General features: G+C 34.3%; 1 protein-coding gene across 1 annotated transcript in view; it reads left to right on the forward strand.

Moving 5' to 3' along the window:
* POLA1 (DNA polymerase alpha 1, catalytic subunit) overlaps nucleotides 1–22,211 on the forward strand; it is a 345,771-nt gene that overhangs the window by 151,311 nt on the left and 172,249 nt on the right. Inside the window, exons 33-34 of the mRNA XM_007493400.3 lie at nucleotides 833–1,014; nucleotides 2,776–2,907. Coding sequence (XP_007493462.1) covers nucleotides 833–1,014; nucleotides 2,776–2,907 — 314 coding nt within the window. The remainder of the gene's footprint in view (nucleotides 1–832; nucleotides 1,015–2,775; nucleotides 2,908–22,211) is intronic.

A 22,211-nucleotide genomic window follows, 5' to 3' on the forward strand; every position in this document is an offset into this window, starting at 1 on the left:
GTACATGTTGACAGTTATATTTGCCAAAGATAAATTAATCTTGTTAATTTAAAGAAATTGCTGTTTCTTTTAAATAGTTTGCAAGAAAAAAAGAATATAAAACAATGCAGTGATTGATTTTTATTTTTCCCCAATGATATGTTGAATGTGTTCTTGGCGATTTAGAGGCCATTTTCTTTTTGTTGTCTTATAAAATCAGCATTCTTGTTATTTTTATAGTTATTCTAAGTTTCTGAATTATGTCAACCAAAAAGCCATATTGCATTTTGCTTCAAATGCTACTGAATTTTAACCACTGCATTAGATTGCAACCTACATGCTGTTAACCACTGAGCCAAGATGAAATCGACCACTGCATTGAAATCAGGCTTTGCTGTTGTGTCTGGTCTTGAAGGAGTTGTAATATCACTGAACATATTTACTTTAATGGGCTTTTTAGTCTCTGTTTCTGTTTTAATGCTGACATTTATTTAGATGAATATTTTCTGGTAATTATAAATATTGTTATATTTGAGGTTTTTCAATCTAATTTAAAGAAAATAATAAGCCCATCCTATGGAAGCAGTTCCTTCAGTAACCAAATGTATTTGCGGCATATTCCCACCTTTTATTAACGCAGTTTGTTTTATGTATAAACAGTCATTTTTCCATGTGATAGGAATACGGGCCTTATCTTAGGTTAAAATTATATTTTGCTTACAGCTTTATATATGTGTTATGGATCATTGTTTCTTAAGGTTTATTTCTGCTTTCTGAGTTATTTCTTTTTTGGATGGGAGAAGCCAAATAAATACGCCTTTCTGATCCTTTCTTTTTTATTTCATATTAATAGGACTGGATCCTACTCAATTCAGAGTTCATCAACATTACCATAAAGATGAAGAGAATGATGCCTTACTTGGTGGCCCAGCACAACTCAGTGATGAAGAGAAATATAGGGACTGTGAAAGATTCAAATTTTCTTGCCCTAAATGTGGAACTGAGAACATTTGTGATGGTGTCTTTGATGGTTCGGTTAGTTACTTTTTTCTAATTGTTTTGGTGTTCAAAACTATTGGAAATGGGCTTTCATTTCTTTTGATTTTTTTAAATATGGGGGAGATTGAGGAAAAAATCATGCTGAATGGGTTTGAAGATTATAAAAAAGGAGTTTATTCTTCAAAACCTTGAAAATTTTTTAAAAATTAAAAAGGAAAACTTTTCTTTCAATGTGTTTATATATTTTTTAATTCTTTTGAACTGTTGGCCTTCATTTTAAAATGGCATTGCTTTTAAATTCCAAGTTATTTTAAACTATTTTTGAAATTTCCTTAATTAGTAGCCTGAATTCCCCCCCCCCCCCCATTTTTTAAAGCTTGTGGTAATATTTTCCTTTATCCTAAATCACATTAATGGGAACTAAGAGTTTTTGAAAAGTTTTTACTTATCTTTTCCCATCCCACTTACCTCCTTTTTGACAAAGGTACTGCACTGTTATCTTGCCTGCTGTCTTTGAATATCAGACATAAAAAAGTCATAGGGAGACATTCCTTCCAAGAAGCACTGCCAAAAAATATATCACTGACCTTGGCTCCGAACTTGAAGCTTGGCCAACTTATTTAACTCTACTGCAGTGTTATGCACATATTAGCCATTGGCAAATTAGTAAGCAGTAGAGTGGTGCAAAACCTTGAAGCTGAAAGAAAATGTATCTTTTATCTAAATTAAAAGTAATTATTTTAAGTTAATTTGGACAAACAGCAGATGTTTTGCATTTTTCAAAAAATCAAAACAAAGCAGTCTTTGGAAGCAAGTGAGAAGAAAAGGCAGACACAGATCAGCAATACTTTGCTAAATCCTTGACTTTTGCTTCATTACAGCTGTAAATAAGATAGTTAATTGCATGGAGGCTTGACGACTTGCAGATGGGCTAACTGTGGAAGAGCGGATGTCAAGCTTTAAAATCTCTTCCACCTGGAATTGCTTAGTGTTGTGGGTGGGGGGGTGTCTGCCAGATTGAATCAGAAAAGCACAGATTTTTTTTACTATCAACATGGTGGGAGGGGGCTGAGGTAGACAGAAATGAGGGAAACCCCAACAAACCTGTTTACCTGAATGAATTGCTTACTCTATTATGTATAAGGAAGGAAAATAAAAGAAACGTTTCTGATTGCTGATAATTAACATAAAACTCTCCACTTTATCTCTAGAAAACTATTTGAGAATTTAGAGAAATTTTAATATGAATACCTAAAAAATAGAAATGTTTCTTTGAGGTATAATGCTTTTTACTTCTTTGCTTTCCTCTAAAACATGAACTAAAACAACATATATGATAGTCAACTAATATCATGTGGAGTATTAATATATCTTGATATTTGGTACTCATAAGGACAGATTTACAGATGTAAATCAATATTCCTGGAAAGGATATTTCTGATAAAAAAAAAAGACATGGTTGGTTTGTTGGAGAAAATTGATTTTTGCCATAGATTCTGCTAAATTATTTTTATTCAACACTATTTATTGAAAGAGGAACACTGACACATGAAAAAACATTTTTAAAAATCAACTTCTTACTCCATGGAGATGATAGAAAGAAAAGGGAACTGTGTCTAAACAGGCTCTAGAGGGGGAAGTGTCCAAAAAATGAGCTTGAAAAATATCCAATAAAGTGAATTGAGGGTATTGAGCAATAGGACAGTATACCATTTCTATAGACATTAAATCATTACATAATTTTGCAGAAACTTTCTGTGTTCTTGTCTGTCTCTACTTCCTTTTTCTTCTTTGCAGGGAACCCAGATAGAACCCAGCTTGTTTCGTTGCTGTAATATAGATTGTAAAGCTTCACCTATGACCTTTACAGACCAACTGAATAATAAGTTAATCCTGGATATCAGACGCTGTATTAAAAAATACTACAGTGTAAGTATCCATATGAGCCTGTGTGTGTGTGTGTGTGTGTGTGTGTGTGTGTTGTTTATATGTGTGTCACATTTATAATACACATATGGAAAGTTTATTTGATTGGGTCTGATAATTCTTGTTAAAGTGAATATTCATGGTTTTGTGTTTTTCTTTTGAAATTCATAATTTTTAAAATAATTTGTTGAAAATACTTATGGAAGGTGTTTTTCAAAATGTAAAATAGCTCTATTAAGAAAGATTTGGGTGTTTTTGTTGGGAAGAACATCCATTTCATGAAATAAAAAATACCTTTATAAAAACTTGGACTTTTTCTTTTAACAAAAAAGAAAAATACAATTAGGAAATACTTGGCAATATATAAAACAAGACCCAAAAAGCCTTGACTGCAAAAAATTATGTATAAACATTTCAATAAATATGACAATCCTATGTTGCTATCTAACAAGTTGGTTGGTAGTTGTTTCTATTATATATAGTAGTCCACAACATTTTAAATGGTAATTATTTGGAAGAAATTAAAGGAAATATCTTTTATAGTTAAGTACAATTTAGCTATCTTTTAAGACACTATTTCTGATGGCGAGAAATACTTTCTGAAAAATGGCAGAAACTTCTTTTAAGCCATCTGGGTCATAAAAATTTTCTTCAGTTATAAAGAAAAACAAAACCCTTTCTTAAAAAAGTTTCATATGAATAAGCTTTTTTTCCTCTCATCAAGATTAAACAGAAATAAAACTTCCACTCAGTATTGCCCTTTTCTTCTATGCTGATTATTTGTAGTGCAGAATAGCAGATAGAAAAAGTTGGTCTTAGAAACAGGAAGATCTGAATTCATATCGTATCTCACACACATGGTAGCTTTTTAACCATGGACTGATCCGTTAAGTTTTCAGTGCTATAAGTAGTACATAAAAAAAGTTACAGAAAAGTAATTGGTATCATACCCCCATCTGAGAGTTCTTGATACCGCTGAAATCATAGGATTTATCCTTTTAGAACTTTTGATTATTTAAAGATTTTGTCTGTCTTTTAGGAATTAGATTGTCACATTACTTATAAACTAACTTTACTTTTCACATTAAAAAGAAGTTTTTAAGGCAAGGCATTAGGAAAAAAAAATGACTTGGATTTATTACATAGCTTTTACTGTATATAGCCAGTATAAATCACTCCCCTTTACCTCCTGATTTTAAAAATACTGCTACTCATCAATGTAAAGTAGTATGACTTATGTCTGTGATCTGGAGAGAGAGAGAGAAAAAAAGAAAAACAGCTGCTGCAGTATTACAATTCCTGGTCAGTGATTCATATTTTCTAAACATTGAATTGAATTTTTATCTTTTAGCATTAATTTAGTCTAAAGAGGATAATGAAATATAAAACATTCAACTACTCGATCCTATATATATTATTTTGTTATGAACAATAAGTTGGGAACAAAATTTATTTAAGGCAGAAGTATGCAGTTTGTGGAGCACCTGCAGCCCACAACATTCCCAAGTAAGGCAGAACCAGATTAAATGCATTAAAGTATAGTAATATTAGCAAGGGGTTTTCTAAGGCAACATGCAGCCCATAGGGATCCTATTCTACAGGCTAGTGGCCCTATTTTTATTTGAATTTGACATCACTGATCTGATCTAAGGGAGCACATTTCCAGTTTTGATACTCAGCACATATATCGTAGACTTTTATTTCTTTCAAAGTCAACTAGATCTAAGTTTTACAACTATCCATTTGTAGGCCCTACTCAACAAAAGAAGATAATCTTGGCTTATGTAAAATAATTTGAATTCTCTGTCCATGTTTAGAAGATGAACGCCTTCCACAATGAACTTTGTATAGCAATAATTCTCAAGAGAAATTTGTCATCTTTTCTAATAAATAAATAACATTTGGACAAATTAAGTTAGAATAATTGCATAATATATCAAAGTCTAGAAAAAATGTAGGATTCTTTCCTAAGCCAGGGACAATTTTCCTATTAAAAAAAGTCACAGATTAAAGAACTTGTTCCTTTCCATAGTTTAAGGTTTCTAGAACACATTACAGAGTTGTTATTTTCATACATGTCAAGACAACTCACCAGCTTTCATATGGAAGACTACATGGACTCGGCCCTTTTCCATTAGGGCCCTTCCTTTGTGATGTCTTTTTATGTGACTCCTTTTCTGTGAATTGTCTCCAAAATTTCTGAAAGTCTCTGCTATAAGTTCAGAATTGAACTGAATTTCCCTGTAGGGTTAAGAAGACACTACCTCTCTGAAATTAGTGCCTACTTGCTGGTATTTGTCTTGTGTTATAGTAATGGAGTGTTTCAGACTTTTGTCTTTCTATTGCCTTCAGAACAGAGAAGTGCTTCATTTCTCTGCAGATTTCATATTTGAATATGAAAAGCCTGGGTCCTCAGGTCTGAGTGCTTTTTTCATGGCAGGCACTCAGGTCTCCTATTCTATAAGCACTTTTGAAATTCGTGTGTTCCTCTTTAGGTTGATGGTGTTGCTTCTTTATGTCCTTGAGTAATTGAAGCTTAATTCTCCTCTCCATACCCAACATTTAATAAACTGCCTATGTCATCTATCTTTATTTCTGGATTTGGCAAGAAATTTCCTGGTGGGCTCTTTGAGGTTCTGTGCTTTTTATATTAGGCTATGAGATGTCAGCTATCCCTTGGATAGAATATAGATAGCTCATCACACCACCTTTCTACTTAGGAACTTCTTCGACTCTTGGATTAAAATTTCATAAATATTTAATAGAAATTCTCACTCAAGACCTTTTTTTCCCTGTAGCTTTCTCAGATTATAAATATAATCATTCTCAATTATCTTTTCTCATAAAGGGAAGAAAATATGATTTAGCAAAGACCACAGACCCAAACTTGTTTCAGATATTAATTTTAATATGATTTTTATAAGATCTTTAGAAAACTGTTGTCAAGGAATTATATTTGAACTTCAGATTTTACCTGAGGAGCTTTTTTAATGTTTAGAAAATAAGCAAAACAAAGAGAATAAAAGGATCAGGAATAACCAGTTTCTAGTTGTAGAAAGTTGACAGTTGGCTTTTGCCTCTAAGTGTCATTCAATATTCTAGGTGGAATGTATATTTGAAATAGTCTTTGCCCTTAAGGAATTTCTATTTTTCAGGAGACATGTATAGAGGTATAAGAAATTGAAATATACACATTTCTCTCTCTGTCTCTCTCTGTGTCTCTGTCTCTGTGTCTCTGTCTGTCTCTCTGTCTCTCTCTCTTTCTCTTCCTCCCTCCCCCAAACACATATACCTACATGCATATTGATTGGGGGGCTGGGGTAGACTAACAGCTGAGTTTATCAGGAAAATCTTTTCTGGTGGTAGCACTTGGTTTGAAACTTTAAAGGATTCCATGACTTAGAGGTATGAAAGGTAAAGGGTTCTAGTAACAGTCTCATATACAGGGTACAGAAAGTTAGGCTTACATAACCATAGGAAAGATAGATTCAAGTCAAATTGCCTAACAGGCTTTAAATGCCTGAGAGTTTGTTTTAACCTAGTGGAAACAGGGTCATGGGGGCCTCCTGATGGGGGGGGGGGGTGATAGAATCAGATATTTACTTTAGGAAAATTTGGCAGCTGTGGGGAGAGTATTGGAGGGAGTGGAGACTGGAATCAGGAAGTTCAATTAGTAGGTTATTTTAGCAGTCCACATTAATGATGAAGGCCTCAATGAATAGAAATTATAACATCTCACATTTATATAGATTTTTGAGATATTAATATCATTTTAAAGTTCATTATATATATATATATTTATATTTGAGAGAAGGGAAGGGAAGAAATGTGGTAGATATCATCCTATGACATAAAATTCCTTTCATTACTCTATTGAAAGGAAGTGAAATTTCAGCCTACCAGATGTGTCATTTCATAGTAATGGTGACACAGAATGAGTATTCCTTACAACAGATTGCTATCATTTAACTGTAACTTAATTTTTCTTGAGTCTGAAGATATTATAAATAAGGGTAAGTAAAAAGGAGTGGTATGAATACTATATGCTTTGACTTAGCTGTAAAAGCTATTTAAAAGAATTTTCTATTTTGAAATTAGGATAATATTACTCTAAACTGTACTGTTTCATTTTTGTCTTTTGGTAATTCCTAGCCCAGTGTCAGGCATATAATGGCACTTAATAAATACTTGTTAGCTGATTGATTGACCCAGAGTTTGGGATTTGAAAACCATATACCCAAATGCTGTTTCCCTTGTGGTCTTACCTGTATCAATATAAAATAATTAGAATTTAGGAAGGGCCTTCATGGCTGAGATAAATGTTTTAAGCAGGTATAGCACTTTTTCCTTTGAGGCCTCAAAGCCTCTGAAAACAGTCAAAGTTGAGGGCTACTGAGATCCAATAGTCTGCCAGGAACCAATATTGCCAGGAACCTAGCTCTGGAGCAGGCAGGTATAGCAAAGCTAGTTGAGAGAGAAGGGGTCATGATTTGAAGGAAGATAATAGCTCTCACTTTTTCTTCATTTAGAATGTGTGCTATACATGTAGAAATCAATTTAAATCTTTAAAAAACCGTAATGTATTCAATACTTTTTATATATAGCAAATGAATATATACTTCATCTCACATATAAGACCTCAGTTTTCCCATTTACTGTTAAGTTTTTGAACAGTCAACCAAAAACTAGTACGTATTAATATTTTTGTTCAGTGATTTTCTATGTCAAAAATTACATATGTTACCACTGAAAATCTCAGTCATTGTACTAGTGCCATATATTGGCCTTTGTTGATCCCAGTATATAGTTAAATATGAACTGATATTTTTAAAAATCATGACAAGCCAGTTTAAAGATTACATCACTAAGCTTTCACAGTATTTTTTTAAGACTCATTTTTACAGTGAAAAATTGATCCATGATTCCCCCCACTCTTAAATTCTGCAGCAGAAGAGCAAATAGACACACAAAAAGAGAGAGAGAAACACTAGCTAATCTAAATTGGGAAATGAAGAAGGCTTTTTTTAAGCATGAAAATTTCATCATCTTGTCAGCTGGCAGAATGCCTGCTGTGTGGATTCACAAAGGCTAAGAATTACACTTTCATGAAATTTTCCTCACTAACTGCCCTGGTTAATTTGAAAGATAACCCACTGTTCTAATTCATTCCTCATTTGGGCGGTGCAGGTTTTATCTTTGATCTGACAAAGCATTTGTGTTAATCGTTTTGGCCCTCTACTAGACACTCTTGGGATTGTGCTTTTACAATAAATGTGTCTGTGATAGCTCTTTAGTCTATTATACTTACAATAGATCCATAGAACTGGTAATTAATTCTGTACTGCTTTGGAAATGGGAAGAATAGGTGTAGCTCTGTCAAGTGCTGCTGGGAAGTTTGTTTAGCTGGTTCATTTTTGAAGTGTTCCCCTCAGCCGTTCATGAAGCTTCCACAGAAGAGGGAGACTGAGATTGAAATGCTTGTCTACTCTGACTATTTGCTGATAAATGGATAATCTGACCCTCTTGGTACCTGGGTGGGGGTATGGAAGGGTAGAGTGTGCCATTTACTTGATCACTAAGTACTAACAGCCATAATGTACATTAAACACTCTTTGAAATAAAGAGCCATTTGTTTCTAAAGGTGGAGACTTTGTGAGATGAAGTGGTAAGAGCAAAAGAAAATAATACAAACTTAAGCCCCTCTAATAGTTATAGAAACATGAGCTTCTCTAATGGATGACTTGGCATATAAAGTCTGTGCTCCTGGTCACCTTACTCTCTTGTTTCTCCTGGTGAATTATGAAGGAGAGTTGCTTTACAAAGTGAAAGTCTCACTATTTTAGTCTCATTTACAAAAAGTTGAGAAGAGATGGGCATCATTTTTAGAAAATTGTGGACTTTTTACAAATAGTAAATACATGATGAATTGATTTGATTAATCAAAAAGTTCAAAATGTACAAAAAGCGTTTTCTTAGTATTCTTCGTGTCATATTGGCAGAGCATTTAAAATAGTATAGAATGTTCTAAGGCTCAGCTTTTTGGAACCCTTTACAAATAGAACTTTTTGTATTTGTTTGACATCTAGATAATATTAACTAGCATTATATTGCTATTTATTTTTATGTTGTGGGTTTACTTCTTAGATCAAAATGCATCAAAAAGAAAAAACTCAATATATGCAGAAGTTAAATTTGAATAAGGCCCCCCATCTCTTTAATTCTCTCTCTTTCCCCCTCCCTCTACCTCCTCCCATATAAATTTGTGAATTCTGAAAAAAAAAAAAAGTGGCATTTAAAAATCTAATGGATTAGAAGTATATATCTTGTTCCATGCTACCCAACAAACCATCCTCTCTCCTACAACCCTTTCCCCATCCTTAAGTGAACTATTATTCTTATTTCAGCCTTTTTGTTTATGTCCCATGAATATGGCATTACTATAGGAAACTACCAACATGGAGGTGGAAATTTGGGTTTTAAGACCATTGTATGTTCAATAATTTTCTGCTGCTGGGCTGTAAAAATTCAGTGTTTGTTAGCCATCAAGATTTCTTCTTTCTTACCCATGGTGAGGTGGGGCTGGTGGTTTTTAGGTTATAGATTATAATATATAATAGCATCATCAACACATTAGTTAAGACTGCTTTAAATAATTTTTTAAATGTAGCTATTTGAATTACTGTTTATTTTCTGGCTTTCTATATTTATATTTAGAACATTTTAAAAGAATAAATTGTTTTTTCCCCTTTAAAGACTCTAACAGCATAATTATAAGTGGTACAAAAGGCTTGCAAAAAAGCAATAGATACCTATACCACCCATTCAGTATCTTAAGAAGCACAGTTCATAGCTCTGCATTGCTTCAAATACCGCAATTTCTTTAAGATTTCACATCAGTGGTCCCAAAACCACATTCAAAACTAATGAATCGGGAAGCATTTATTTTTGCTCATAATTTTGATTCTGGATCTAAAGAATTTTTTTATAATGGAAACCAAGCATTAATAGATCATCCCATTTGAAAAAGATAGTATATCTCATTTGTATAATAAAATATTATTGTGCTATAAGAAATAATACAGTACAAATATAATAAATATAAAGAAGAAAAGACATATTAACTGATACAAAGAGAAATAAGCAGAGTAAGATAAACAGTGGCCACAATGGTTACAGTAATTTAAATTAAAATTTTAAAAATTGAACCTTGAGTGTTGTGAAATTATAATGACCAAACTTAATTTGAAGGACAAGTTATTAGACAGTATCTCCCTCTCTTTTGCTTAGGTATAGGAGACTATGGGTATGGAACAGTGCAAGTAGTATCAAGCTTTATCAATGTGCTTGTTTCTCTGTACTTCTCCCTCAACCCTTTTTCCCCCCCTTCATTATGAGGGATAGCTTTCAGTAGGGAGAGAGGAATACATTGGGAAATATAAAAGTTAAAACAAAAAAATGCCAATAAAATATATTTTAAAGTTAAAAAAAAAAAAGGAATATCTAACAATCACTTTAAAAGAATCAGAAATATTGTTAGCAAGGAAGGGGTGACCCTAACCACAATTTGTTGTTTTTCTGTAAGTCAGTGTCAAACCAGTATCTAGACATCAAATTCTGCCATAATTCCCTTTTTATTCCCTATGTTCAGGGTTCCCATTTCCCATTTACCCTCTTTGTATTCTGCTTCTGGAAACTAAATATTGACTGCCAAATATACACATTTATGACTTATTTCTAGCTTTTCATTTTTATATTTGTTTAGGAACCATACTTACTCCTAGATCCAGTTGACGAATCTAGTCATTTTGGCCCTAAGTACCATGCCACAAATGGATAGACTTGGTGAAGTATGAGGAGCTGGTGATGGCCAGGCTTGGAACAGAGAAGAAAATCACTAGCATGTCAATTGTTATAGAAGGGATTGGGATTGGGATCTCTCTCTCAGTCTCTCTCATCCCTCTCTCTCAAACTCTCATCTCTCTCAATCTCTCCCCCCTCACCCCCCAGTGTCATAGATAACTCCAATATTTCTTTCACAGGAAATGGATATCATTCCCAAATCAGTGCATTGCTCAGAGTAGCCAAGTTTTCACATATAATCATTGTCCAATATTGCTGTTACTTTGTCTGATGCTCAGTTTTGGCAGTTCTTTCTAGCTTTTTCTGAAATCATCTTCTTGGAAAATGACTGTGATATTAAGCAAAGCAATTGTATAAGATAAGATATGATTTTACTGATAACATTTCACTCTATTCAGTGTTGACCCTGATTAAGCTAATTTCCCTGGCTTAAGAGTATCCTTTTACCCTGTTGTCATTGTATCATGTCATGTCTGCCCTCTCCTTCTCCTCCCTCCTTTCCCCCCAATAAAAAAAGGATGGGGTAGTTTCCAGTAAGCTTTGGTTTGATCGGCCTGGACTCTGTTTCTATTCTTCCCCCAGAAGGATTCTTTCCTTCACCATTGATGTACATTGTTGCCTTTTCCTCAGTCTTTGGCTTAGGATCCAGCAAGACTGGCTCAAGACATCCAGGATCATTTGTAGATTAATCCTCAAGACCTTTCTCTGAGGACTTGATAAGCCTTGATATAGATCCAAGATGGCATTTGTTTGGGTCACACTACTTTGTATAACATATTTCCCAATTGCATATAAATTTTGTTAGATCACTGAGAAAGTTAATGACCAGGCCAGTACTGGAATCTAGGTCTTCTGATTTATGGTCCTTTGGGGGTTTTTTGTTTGATTTTTTCTTTAAGAAGGAATGCTACTTTTTTTTTTAACCTTACCTTCCATCTCAGAATCAATACTGTGTATTGGTTCCAAAGCAGAAGAGTGGTAAGGGCTAAACAAGGAGGAGATTTACTGACTTACCCAGGGTTATCCAGCTAGGAAGTATCTTGAGGCCACGTTTGAAACCCAGACTTCCCATCTGTAGGCCTGGCTTTCTAGCCACTGAGCCATCTAGCTGCCCCCAAGAAGACTATTTCTTATAAACATTGTATGAAGTGACTCTTTCCACTGAAATTATTCTTATAATTGAATAGAAGAAAAGCTTTTAGTCCTGCAGTTATAACCTACCTATGCCCAACTATAAAACTAGGTGAGCTTGAATATTGTGGTCAGTAATCATATAGGAAAATGTGGATTTGTTAGTTTCTAAAATAAAATTTTAAAGGATTAATATGAAAAAAATGTTTTATCTTATTGCATATATAATATCTATATCAGATTGATAATCATCTCAATGGTCTAGGAGGTGGATAGTGGATGAGAATTTGAGACTCAAACCTTTTACTGATGTTGGAAGCTGTTTTTACATTTAACTGGTGGGAAATACAATTAGATAAAATAACACAAAATAAAATAGTATTTTATTATAAACTTAAATCACAACAAATAGAAATACTCATATAAGTGATATATCTGAATGGAGTCCTTACATTTTTATTTTTAAAAATAAGCTTTAATGAAACTTGTTTTCACTGTATCCTTTTCCATTCTTTTCTCCTCTCTTGAATACACTTTAAAAAAAAAAAGGTGGGGCGGTGTTTTTTTTGTTGTTGTTATTTTTAAAATGTAGTCATAATTCATGTTTATGTGTTTTCTAATTCTCGGGTCCATATCGTACTACATGTAATTTCTTTCTATTCATATTTTTCTTATTTTATAATTTACTAATATTCTGTGCCACATTTCATTCAAACATTCTCCAATAATTATATAATTATATAAAGGTTTTTATTATATTCTTGCCTTCCTTCCTTTTATCCCTCTGAAATAAAATCTTATATTTCTTCATTTTCATTTCTTCACATCGTTAAGGTAAAAATCCAAAATGTTGTAGGAATTCTATAGCACTGTGCCAAATGCCTGAAAATAAATGGGCATAAACAGAAAACTTACCTGTGCCAGAAGATAAGAATTCTTTTTTTTTCTTCTGACTTCTCTCCTATGTGTATTCAGAGAAAACTGGATTCCCAGCCTATCGCTAGTCATTCAGACTGGTAGTCAAGTGAAAATCTGAACCAGAACAGATTTCTTTTAACCTCTCAAAAGTTAGATCTTCACATTATTAACCTTTGTGACTTTAAGGAACAACACAAAGCTATCAGTATTCTGCTGCAGATGTAAAAGAAAGGAGAGAACCATAGACTGTTTGGTTTGACCAGAAGTTATTTGCCATATCATATGTAGAAATGTACTCATTTATGTTATATATTTTTGAAACTTTAGATAATTTTTCCTGAAGCGTGTAAAGGTATTTGGAGTCTAGTGGGACTATTTTGACCTAGTAGAATGGAATAAACAAATTTCTGCCCAAGATAAAACTAGTTTTCTTGCCTCTCAGACTTCTAAATGCAAAATTCCTAAACTTCAAAGCCTCAAATTTCCATTTGCTAAACCATTCTCCAAGTACAAGGATCATTTAATTTTTTCCTGTCCTATATTACTAAATAGGAGATAATTTAACACTCAAAAGCTCTGGGGACTTAGATTATCTTTTAGGGGCCTTAAATGAATATTTGTCCTTGTGAAAGACCTATTTATTTAGTAAGTTGAAGATTTTAAGTGTGGTCCTTTTTTAGTTATGTCCGGTGTTCTTCCTGTATATATTGTAGGTAACACATAAATTTAAATCCTCCTGCTGGCCTTCTTTCTCAGACCCAGAGAAAAGCCATTCAGTGTCCCAGAAATAACCCTGGATTTAGAATTGAGGGACCTGGGTATGTATCCAGGCTTGCTCACATGCTTTTTAACTTCACTGCACTTTTCTAGTTTTTTCCAATGAAAAATGGTGTTTGACTAGCTGGCCTGGAGTCTTTTCCAAATCCTAAGTTTCCGATCTTGTGCTCTAGCACTTAAAATGTCTTTCCCCTACATTCCTGACCCTTTTTGGTCATTTAGATTGACTGTCCAAGAAATCTTAAGACACTTAAGCTTTTATAGGCTGTTAGACTACCTTAGTTTTATATTCAGTTTTTTAAAAACTTTAGTTAAATTGGGAAAAAAAGATGAAAATACTTGCTCCTTAGAGATATCAATTCCATTATTAGTCTTTTTTTGTTTTTTTTTAGCTGCCCAACTTCATAACCATTCCAGCAAGGGAATCATCATTTCTTTGCTCTACCTCTTATTCCATATCAACTTAAAGAAAAGGCGTTTTCCCTCCTTATTAACTTAGATTTTTTTCTTAAGTTTCCCTCCAGCTTTTAATCTTATATTTTTTCTTGGTCTTTTTACTTTTAAAAATATTTTCCCCACTATATCACCAGTGCTGATTTAACTGAACAACAACAACAACAACAACAACAACAAAAATATGGACAAGGCAAGGTACTTTGAGAGATACAAAAAAGAGCTAAACATAATCCCCAAATTCAAGGATATCCTACCAAGATGGACTAGCTTTCAGAAATATTCTGAAGGAACTTTAGTATCTTGGATAAAGTGACTAATTAAGGTTTGTTTGCCAGTTCATGATCTATGAGGCAATTTCCTCAGAACAACTTTATGAGATAGTTAAAGAATTATCCCTTTTTTTTGCAGATGGGAAATTTCAGAGATAAGTGATTTGGATGTAACTAAGGTGATGATATTCATTTGTTTCAGTTATATCTGACTCCTTGTGGCCCCATTTGGGGTTTTCTTGGTATAGATATTGTAGTGGTTTGCCATTGCCATTTCTAATCTCCTTCAGATACCAGAAAGGGGTTGATAGGCAACTGAACCAAATTCTCCAAATGGAAATCTAGTGAAGACTATGGAAAAATCTTGGAATGAGGTTAAGGCATATAATCTCACTGAAATTTCAGGGATGAAAATATAAATTACAATTCAGTAAAAATTCATTAAGTGCCTTCCATGTGCTGGGCATTGGCACCAGCAGAATACATTGCTAATATTTGGAGAAAATGACAGAAAAAAATTAGAGTAGTTGATTTTCAGGAACTTTGGACTTTTAATTCAGAAGGTGTGACTAATAATATTTATTCTTCTTTTGGTCTCATGGATTCCTATAGAACAGTCAGGTACTAACATGTTGTGGGCCTTTGAATCATTAATGAAAGGCACAGAATTTAAGAGGATCGTGCCAAAATATCATAATGAATGAAAAAAGCCTCCAAATACTTACTCTGAATCTCATGAATCTCAACCTTAAGTTTAATATATTAAGGAAAATTGTAATGATAAGGACAGTAGTGAGGTACTGTTGGTTTAGTTTTTCAAAAATTTAGCATCTTAAATCAATATGCATTCATTAAAAGACTGATAAGTGCTGCCATGTTATAAAAACTAATAAATGACTGACAAGTAATAAAGATTAATAAGTTTAAAAGACTAGTAAATGTTACTATGTTATATAGAGGTTAACTATCTCTATCTATCTATCTATCTATCTATCTATCTATCTATCTATCTATCTATCTATCTAGGGAATGGGGGTGGGGATTGATCTTCTTGGGCTTTGTGCCTACCAGTGAAATCTCTGGGCCAAAGGATTAGTATACTTTATGTATATTTTAGTCAATTTATCTGAAATTCCTAATCTTTATTGCCTTCTAAATAAGACCCTGACACATTAGGCATCATTTTAATTTTCTGATATCTGGGCTTAGGAGTCTCCTTTATATATGTTGTGCTCTAGCCAAACTTGCATTGCAAACTTGGATTGCTCATTATTCCCTGTACTTCTTCTACCATGTTCCCTACACTTGAGAATGCTTTCTCCACCCCCATTTCAGCCTGTTGAAATCCTGCCCATCTGTTAAAACCGAGATCAAATGCCATCTCTTCATGAAGACTCTCCCCCACCCCCAGGTCTCTTCTCAGACCCCATATGTAATAACCCATTGTGGATATTTTATTGTTTGTTTATGCCCACATGTCATTTCATTTTATATTGTTGTTCAGTCATGTTCAACTCTTTGTGACCCTTTTTGGGGTTTTCTTGGCAGAGATACTGGAGGGGTTTGCCATTTCTTCTCCAGCTCATGTTGTCAGATGAGGAAATAGGCAAAGAGGGTTAAGTGAGCTTCCCACAGTCTCCCAGCTAGTTAGTATTAGTTAGTGGAGGCCAGATTTGACCCCAGGAAGAGTCCACCATGCCACCTAGCTTCCCTTTCATGTCATAATTAATTATTTTTTGTATTTGACTATTAGATTGTGTTTGATCTAGGAACTTATTTTAGTTAAGTTTTGCTTTTAAGACTTTCTTATGTCTCCCAGGGGGGTGTATGGGGTGTTCAGGGAGGGGTAGTATCTCTGGTATGGAGGGCTTGTCGTGCCCTTCTAGGGCAGCTCTCCAGCCTCTGACCCTCACCTGACACCCAGCTCTCACTTGTGGCTCCCAGTAGCTGCTAGCATGCTGCAGCGGCCACACCCCGGGCAACAGCTTCGACAGGCCGGCTAAACCTTGTGAGGGTAGCCATCGGGTTGACCCCTGGTGAACCAGGGCTTTGCTCACCCAGCATGTGAAGACTGCTTCAGCGGAACAGACTGAAGAAACCAATAAGAAGGTTCAACGGCTGAGAGGGTGACGCAGCAAAGCACTGTGGAGTGCTCAGGACATGTTGGAGCACAAAAGACAACACGGCCATCCAATGCAGCTGAGGAAGTCTCCAGGTGTAACAACTTTTCGTGCCACTGGACCCAGGCTTCCAACTCAGAGAGAGTGCGACTGTCTCTGTGCATCGACTTTTCCACTTACATCTTCATGCACAGGTGTCTTTGTGCACACTCATCTATCCTCCATAGATGAAAACACACAAAGACAATTGTCATCCTCGGTTAACGAGAGACTACTACTAAAAGAACTCAGAAATCATTTCCAAAATCTTAAAGAAACCCACTTTGAGTAGATAAATTAGCCTTTTACCTTTTGATTCTTCCTCTTTTCCAACCTCCTGGCAAGAATTAATATGAAGAGGTGAATTTTTAATAATACATTCTGAGAATTTAGTATAACACATGAATTTGTATTCAGTTAGTTTGATGGTACCATAGAAGAAACCTTAGAGATCATCTAGACCTTACTTTACAGATGAGGAAATGAGAGAAAAGAGGTTAAATGACTTGCCTAAAGTCATGGTTAATAAGGGATTTGAATATATGTGCAAACCAGGGTTTGAAATAAAGTCCTCTTCAACTCAAAACCTAGTATTTTTTGTGTGCATCATATTGCTATAGTTAGTGAAAAAAGCCTTAATTTAAGTTAGAAGCTTAGCCTACCAAAAAGCAAAATGTACAGTTTTGTAAGTGCAATCTGAATTGTTCACTTTCTGTTATTCTTTTCTCTGTCCAGGCCATCATTTATTTTTAATGGTTGTTAAAGATCTATGCATCCTTAAATGAAATATAGGAGTTATTCATCCAACTCTTTTACATAATCTAGACAGTAGACATTTTTTATCTCATAGTTTTTCATGTGTATATAGTTAGACTGAATACCTCTGCTTGAAGCAACTTAGGACACTTGAATAGAATCTAAAGACTTACAGGTAAAAAGACCCATATAGGGGCACCTGGGTAGTTCATTGGATTGAGAGCCAGGCTCATTGACAGGATATTCTGGGTTCAAATCTGGCCTCAGGAACTTCCTAGCTATGTGACCCTGTTGCAAGTCACTTAATTCCCATTGCCTCGCCCTTACCATTCTTGTATCTCAGAATCAATATTGATTCTAAGATGGAAAGTAAAGGGTTTTTAATTAAATTAAAGGGTAAATAAGTAAAAACAGCTCTATTTAAATTCTATTTAGGATGCTTAATGGCTACAAGACCTTTAGCAAATCACTTCTCTCTCAATTTTGATTTTCTCATCTATCTGACAGCTAGGTAGTAATAGTAGATAAAGCTATGGGTCTGAAGTCAGGATGACCTGGGTTCAAATATGGCCTCAAACACTTAATAGCTGTGTAACCCTGGCAAGTGGCTGTCTTAGTTTCCTCAACTGTAAAATAGGAATAGTAATAACACTTGGTTCCAAGGGTGGTTGTGAGGATCAAATGAGAAGACATTTGTAAGGCACTTAGTACAATGCCTGTCATATAGTAAGCAGTTAATAAATGCTTATTCTCTTTTCACCTGTCCCCTTCATCTGTGAAATGGAAATAATACCTCTTATATTGTGTCTCAGGATAGTAGTAAGAATGAAATGAGATTTTACATATATAGATACTGACATAAATGTATATTGTGTGCTTTGGAAATATTAAAGCACTCTATAATAAAGTGACTTACTTTTCATTTCACTTAAGAGGCTTCACAGGGTTCCAGAATTTGATTTAATCAGCATGGCATCTTGGATAGGAAATACAGGAAATTTAGGAAAATAGGAAATAGGAAGAACTTTAGGACTGTATCATTCATTTACTAGTTACAAAGGCAGTATTGTGTAATGGATAGAGCACCTGACTTACAATCAGGGAATCTTGAGACTGACATTTACTTACCTTTTCCCCTGGACAAAGTAATTTAATCTTAGTTCCCTGATCTGTAAAGTGGAATCATAATAGCATCTACCAATTGTTTTTGGGAATAGATGTATTCGTGTATGCACATTAGTTTGCAAACCTTGAAGTGCTATAAAAATGTGAGCTACTATTTCTAGATAACTTTTTAAAAAAACTATATGTACCATCTTTGAAAGTAGCATGCATCTCCTTTTATGCCTTATGACCATTATTCTGGTTATGGTTGAGTAGCTACAACTCATGGAATATTAATCTTTGAATAATTACGTTGTGGGTAAACCAAAGGCTTGATTTCAAAAGAAATGTTAGGTGATTTCTTTATTTGCAACAACTGAAGCACCAGTTGGGATTTTTAAAAAGACTTTTATAAAAGTGGTACAGAATTCTTTTAAAGAGAATTCTTGAAGTTCATTTACTTTGGGAACTGTCTCTAGAAAATGAAAACACTTAATGTAATATTTCCTTAAAGTGTGAATTCCTCTTGGAATGAGGTGGTAATAGTCCATTTGTACTCCTGCACTTCTAGTCAATGAACATGAGTTTTTTCAGGACTTGCTATGCAATCTACCAAACCTGGGCATACACCATGAAGGAAAAATAGTTCCTGCCCTTAAGAAGTTTACAATCTAATTTGGGAGAAAACTTGTAAATAACTAGGTAATACAACATACACATAGAATAGATAGGAGATAGCAAGTAGCTCAGTGATGAGTAAGGAGAACAGGAAATGTGGGACTTTAGCTGAATCTTGAGAGAAACTAGGGAAACCAAGAGAAACTGGTGAGAGAGCAGAACATTCCAGACATGGCAAGTTTCCAATACAAAAAGCATGGAGATAAAAGATGGGAATATTGTGTCCCATTAAACTTCCAGGGTGATTTTTTTTTTTTAACCCTTACCTTCCGTCTTGGAGTCGATACTGAGAATTGGCTCCAAGGCAGAAAAGCAGTAAGGGCTAGTCAATGGGGGTTAAGTGACTTGTCCAGGGTCACACATCTGGGAGGTGTCTGAGGTCAGATTTGAACCTAGGACCTCCCATCTCTAGGCCTGGCTCTCAATCCACTGAGCCACCCAGCTGCCCCCGCAGGGTGGTTTTTCTAAAGTGTAATTCTGGCTGTATCACCCTTTTGGTAGCTAAAACTTGGGATCAATATAAAGTGTTTTCTGTGTCATTTAGTGTTCCATATAAGCTGGTATCTTCCCATCTTTCCAGTTTTCTTCCATTTTAGACCTTTCTTTCTCTCTACATTCCAACCACAATGGCTTACTTTTGCTTTCTCAAATACAATTTAATAAAGCTAGTCAAGGGATTCTGCAGTGAAAGTTAAGAGCCACGGACTCAAGAATTGACTCTACCAATGACAGCGTCTCTTATCTCTGGACAAGTCAGTTAACCTTTCTGGTCCTCCATTTCATAATTTCACAAATGAGAAGTTTAGATGTCTTGACATTTGTCATAGTTTTAAAGGTATGGTGGTATGATGTGGTGTTTCGTCATCTTAAAAACGAAAGGGTTGGACCAGATTGTTCCTTAAGATCCCTTCTAGCTCAGACATGTAATTTTGTTAATCTTGTCAGAAGAGTTCCTTGTTGCACAAAAATAGTCCCTAGAATGCATCTTTCCAAATTTAACTGGGTTGTTTTGTAATTATAGTCTTATAATTGTGAATGTCTTGGGTATCTCCTCAATTCACGACCAAACATAAGAGTTTTACACTGTTTTATGAGTACAGTGTTTAGAATTTATTTTCATAGAACAAGATTTCTCTTCAGTTATTTACTCTAAATTTGATACATTTGTGCTAGTTTAATCTTTGAGTAAAGAAATAAATAATAACGAATTTTAATCAATACATGTTTTGGAACTGTTATGTGTAAGTATATGAATATAAAGGGACTAGGGGGTTATATTCTCAGCCTGTAGACTATTCTTTTATATCTCTGTGAATATGACTTTATGTTTATAAATGTGAAAAATGGAAAATTTTAATTCCATATGAGGGCAAAAGTACCCAAAAACAATCTTTCTTTGAGCTCCGGGGTAAATAAAAGAAGGAAGAAAAAATAGCATTTCTGAAATATATGTAGTTTATATTAAACCATATTAAATAACATTTTTAAAGGCAGGGGTAGTTTTGTCCTTTTTAGATTTTAAGGTATATTACTAATATTTGATAATTGGCAGATAATTTTCTAATCATTGTTCAATTTTTTTTGATTAATAAAATTGCCTAGGTAGTGAGAGGAGGAATTTTATATGCAATGATGCATCTTCTTGCTTTAAAAAAATTTTTTTTTTCTTAAGAATTATACCTTCTAGCAATTTCAGATTATCACCTGGTGGGGATCTTATGGCATTTACAGGACTTGTAAAGGCTTTTTAAAACTCAATAAGTATCATTTTAACAATAGCTGTCACCACCATATCCTAGGATCTCATTCTGTTAGCAAAACTCATCCCCACCTATAGAAAGTGCTCACATTTGAGCAAGACTGGCAGCTCATAAGCATCTATCACCAAGTGTGAAAAGATTGGAATAAATCACTAGGTCAGGGTCCTCCACGGGCTTGTAGGTATCTGGAATGAATGGTAGCTATAATCCTTCCTCATCAATGCTAGAAAATTATGTTTTGGGGGACTTCATAAGCAGAATTATGTGAGAAAATGTAGACATATCTCTTCTTCCTGTTAGAGAATTTAGGAACTCCTTAAAACTTATGGTACAAAGATGTAAGAAGTCAAGAGGAGGTTTGTATACATGGCCACCAATTTGTTGGCAGACTTGGATTCTGGTCTTTGCTCTCCCTTTTCCCCCATGAGTTTTATCTTCTGTAGTTATTTGATAGAACTCACAGAAAATGGCAAGAATTACTCTATTAATAGAATAATTTCCTTTATAAATAATGCAGTTTGAATTAAACCCTAAAATGAATGAATTAAAGATCTGACATGAATTAAACCTGAATGAATTTTTTTTAATTAAGTGCTTATTATGGGGCCAATCACTATGGATACTAGGTATCCTAGGTACCCATAGCTAGCTATCCTAGGTATACTATGGTACTAGGGATAGAGGTAGAAAATATGAGATGTTCTCAACTCTCAGGGAACTTATTTTCTAATTGAGAGATGACAATAAATATATAGCTCTGCACTCCAGTGTCTGATGGAATTAGAGCCAGTAATACTACTGACAGATTTTTGGTTTCAAGGAATTTCTTTTTCTTCATCTTGGAATTTTCATTTTTATCAAAGGTAAGAAATCGTTCATTTTTTTTAAAGTAGGCTGCTAAGTTAATTTTTAGAATTTTTAAAATGGAAATTACACCATTTTGCAATTCCTAAAATTCAAGGAGTTTAAATACCAATTAACCCCTCTTCACACTATTATGAAACTAGAGATAGATGTTTCGGTAACCTATGGACACGTCATTGATTTGGCTCCTATATTTACGAAGTGATTCCCTTATGTTATATAAGTATTGGCCCGCTTGATTCCAATGCTACTGCTTGCCATATATAGTTTCATAGAAACTAATATAATTTATATAGTTTACCAGCTCTTTATGGAAATGAGAAAAGCCTATTCCAAATGAGAATAATCAACACTCCATGAAGAAACATTTATTAAGTACCTACTCAGTACTAAGGGCTGAGAATTCAGAAAGAGACAAAAGATGGTCCCTTTCTTCAAGTAGCTTAGCATGTAATGGTGGAGACTACATGCAAACAAATATATATGAAGCAAGCAATATACAGAATAAAATAGAATTAAGAGATGGCACTAGAATTGATAGGGGGCAGTGAAAGTCTACTTGTAAAAATTAGGAT

The sequence above is a fragment of the Monodelphis domestica genome, chromosome 4 (genome assembly GCF_027887165.1).
Source record: "Monodelphis domestica isolate mMonDom1 chromosome 4, mMonDom1.pri, whole genome shotgun sequence".
NCBI lineage: Eukaryota > Metazoa > Chordata > Mammalia > Didelphimorphia > Didelphidae > Monodelphis > Monodelphis domestica.